General features: G+C 37.3%; 1 protein-coding gene across 1 annotated transcript in view; it reads right to left on the bottom strand.

The window, feature by feature from the left end:
• asip2b (agouti signaling protein, nonagouti homolog (mouse) 2b) overlaps positions 1-1,266 on the bottom strand; it is a 12,351-nt gene extending 11,085 nt beyond the window's left edge. Inside the window, exon 1 of the mRNA XM_014031146.1 lies at positions 1,079-1,266. Coding sequence (XP_013886600.1) covers positions 1,079-1,208 — 130 coding nt within the window. The 5' untranslated portion in view covers positions 1,209-1,266. The remainder of the gene's footprint in view (positions 1-1,078) is intronic.
• Positions 1,267-1,865: the final 599 nt, after the last annotated feature.

The raw sequence follows: 1,865 nt of genomic DNA on the forward strand, positions 1-1,865 counted from the left end.
TCTACTCCTTCATTGCAGTCCAGCTGTGTTTTATTAAACTATAAAAGCTGGACTGCAATGAAGGAGTAGAGCCATCTCAAGGAGGATCAGAAGAAAATGGACAGTATGTGAGATGAATGAGTGTCACAGCAAAGGGCCTGAATACTTATGACCACGTGATATTTTAGTTTTTATTTTTTAATACATTTGCGAATATCTCTACATTTCTTTTTCTGCCAAGATTGGGTGCTGAGTGCACATTAATGAGAAATAAAATGAACATTTTTGATTTTAGCAAATGGCTGCAGTGAAACAAAGAGTGAAGAATTTAAAGGGGTCTGAATATTTTCCGTACCCACTGTAATTGTAAGTGTCATCTGCGTAGGAATTAAATGAGATTTTACACTTTCTGAACATGCAGTTCAGTTTATTTATAGAGTACTGGATTAGAGAAAACATCATCTCAGGCCACAAAATAATCAATCTAAGGTTATATTCACACTGCAGGTCTTCACGCTCAATTCAGATGTTTTGAAAAAATGTAATTTTTGTCGTGAACACACTTCACTGAAGGAAAATTTGCGACTGGTTAGTTGAATTTTACATACAGTCTYATATCACATATTTTGTGACTGACTGCAATTAAAACAGTGATGGAATCAACATGTTTTTATCTACTCTGGATAAACAAAGAGAAAAGAAATGGAGTAATATATTTATGGCAAACATCCTTYAGTCCTTTAGTTCATTTCTAATTAAAAACATCCAACCTGGTGCTTTGCTTGTTACATTTATAATAGATTATTTTAACATGAAAATCCTGTCTTTGTACACAAAATGTTGATCAGATTTGACTGACTTCAGATACAAWCAGGAAGGTATTTCATTGTTTTGAATACAGAATGTATCAGGTGACATGAAATAAACCTTGTCGCTATAAAGCTCATGATTATGTGTTAAAAATACTATTTTACAAGATTTTATCCTCAAATACTACAGACAGACAGACAGACAGACAGACAGACAGACAGACAGACAGACAGACAGACAGACAGACAGACAGACAGACAGACAGACAGACAGACAGACAGGTCCTTACATGTGATATTCTCAGTCTTCCCCTCATCTTTCTTTGTGTCTTCAGCCCAACAGAGCTGGAAGAGGAGCAGCAGAAAGCACAACAAGTGTTTGCTGGTCGTCTCCCTCCTCCTCATCCTCATCGTCACCATGGAGCCTGCTGATGACAATAAATGCACCAAACAATCCTTCAGTTAGATCCCGGCGTGTTGTGTGCAGCTGGAGGAAGGTAAATGCTGCTTCTGACAGTGAGCTCTGCTTTCCATCTGCAGGGAGGAGGTGAAGGAGGAGAGAGAGCAGCAGGCGGAGCAGAGCTGGTCCGAGACCCCCCACCCCCTCCTCTGTGAGAGCAGGAAAACTACTAGTGATGTTCGATACTGCCAGTTTTCTTTTCGATACTGATACCAAGTAAAATTTAGCTGGTATCGGTGATACTGATCCGATACTGATACTTTATGATAACACACACACACAATGTGTCTGGTAAATCTTAAAAAGTTGTATTTTTCAAATAACTGCTTTATAAAAATACATGAGAGAGTAATTTTTTTAATTTAAAAGTCTTTCTAGCCCTAACCTTATATTTATTTAGCACAATTCTTATTCTAAAGACATCTAATAATTTTTGAATAATGAATAAAAGTGAGAAAATATATTCTAAAATTTGTTACTTTGTATATTTTGTAGCTTTGTTTGCGTGTTTGCTAGAAGGTCCCTGGCCAGAGCTAATGCTGTTTGGGGGGCCGTGRCATGAAAAAGTTTGGGAACCCCTCATATTTAATTACAGACAGGCAGACAAAGCAGATTTT

The sequence above is a fragment of the Austrofundulus limnaeus genome, unplaced genomic scaffold (genome assembly GCF_001266775.1).
Source record: "Austrofundulus limnaeus strain Quisiro unplaced genomic scaffold, Austrofundulus_limnaeus-1.0 Scaffold1190, whole genome shotgun sequence".
Taxonomy (NCBI): Eukaryota; Metazoa; Chordata; class Actinopteri; order Cyprinodontiformes; family Rivulidae; genus Austrofundulus; species Austrofundulus limnaeus.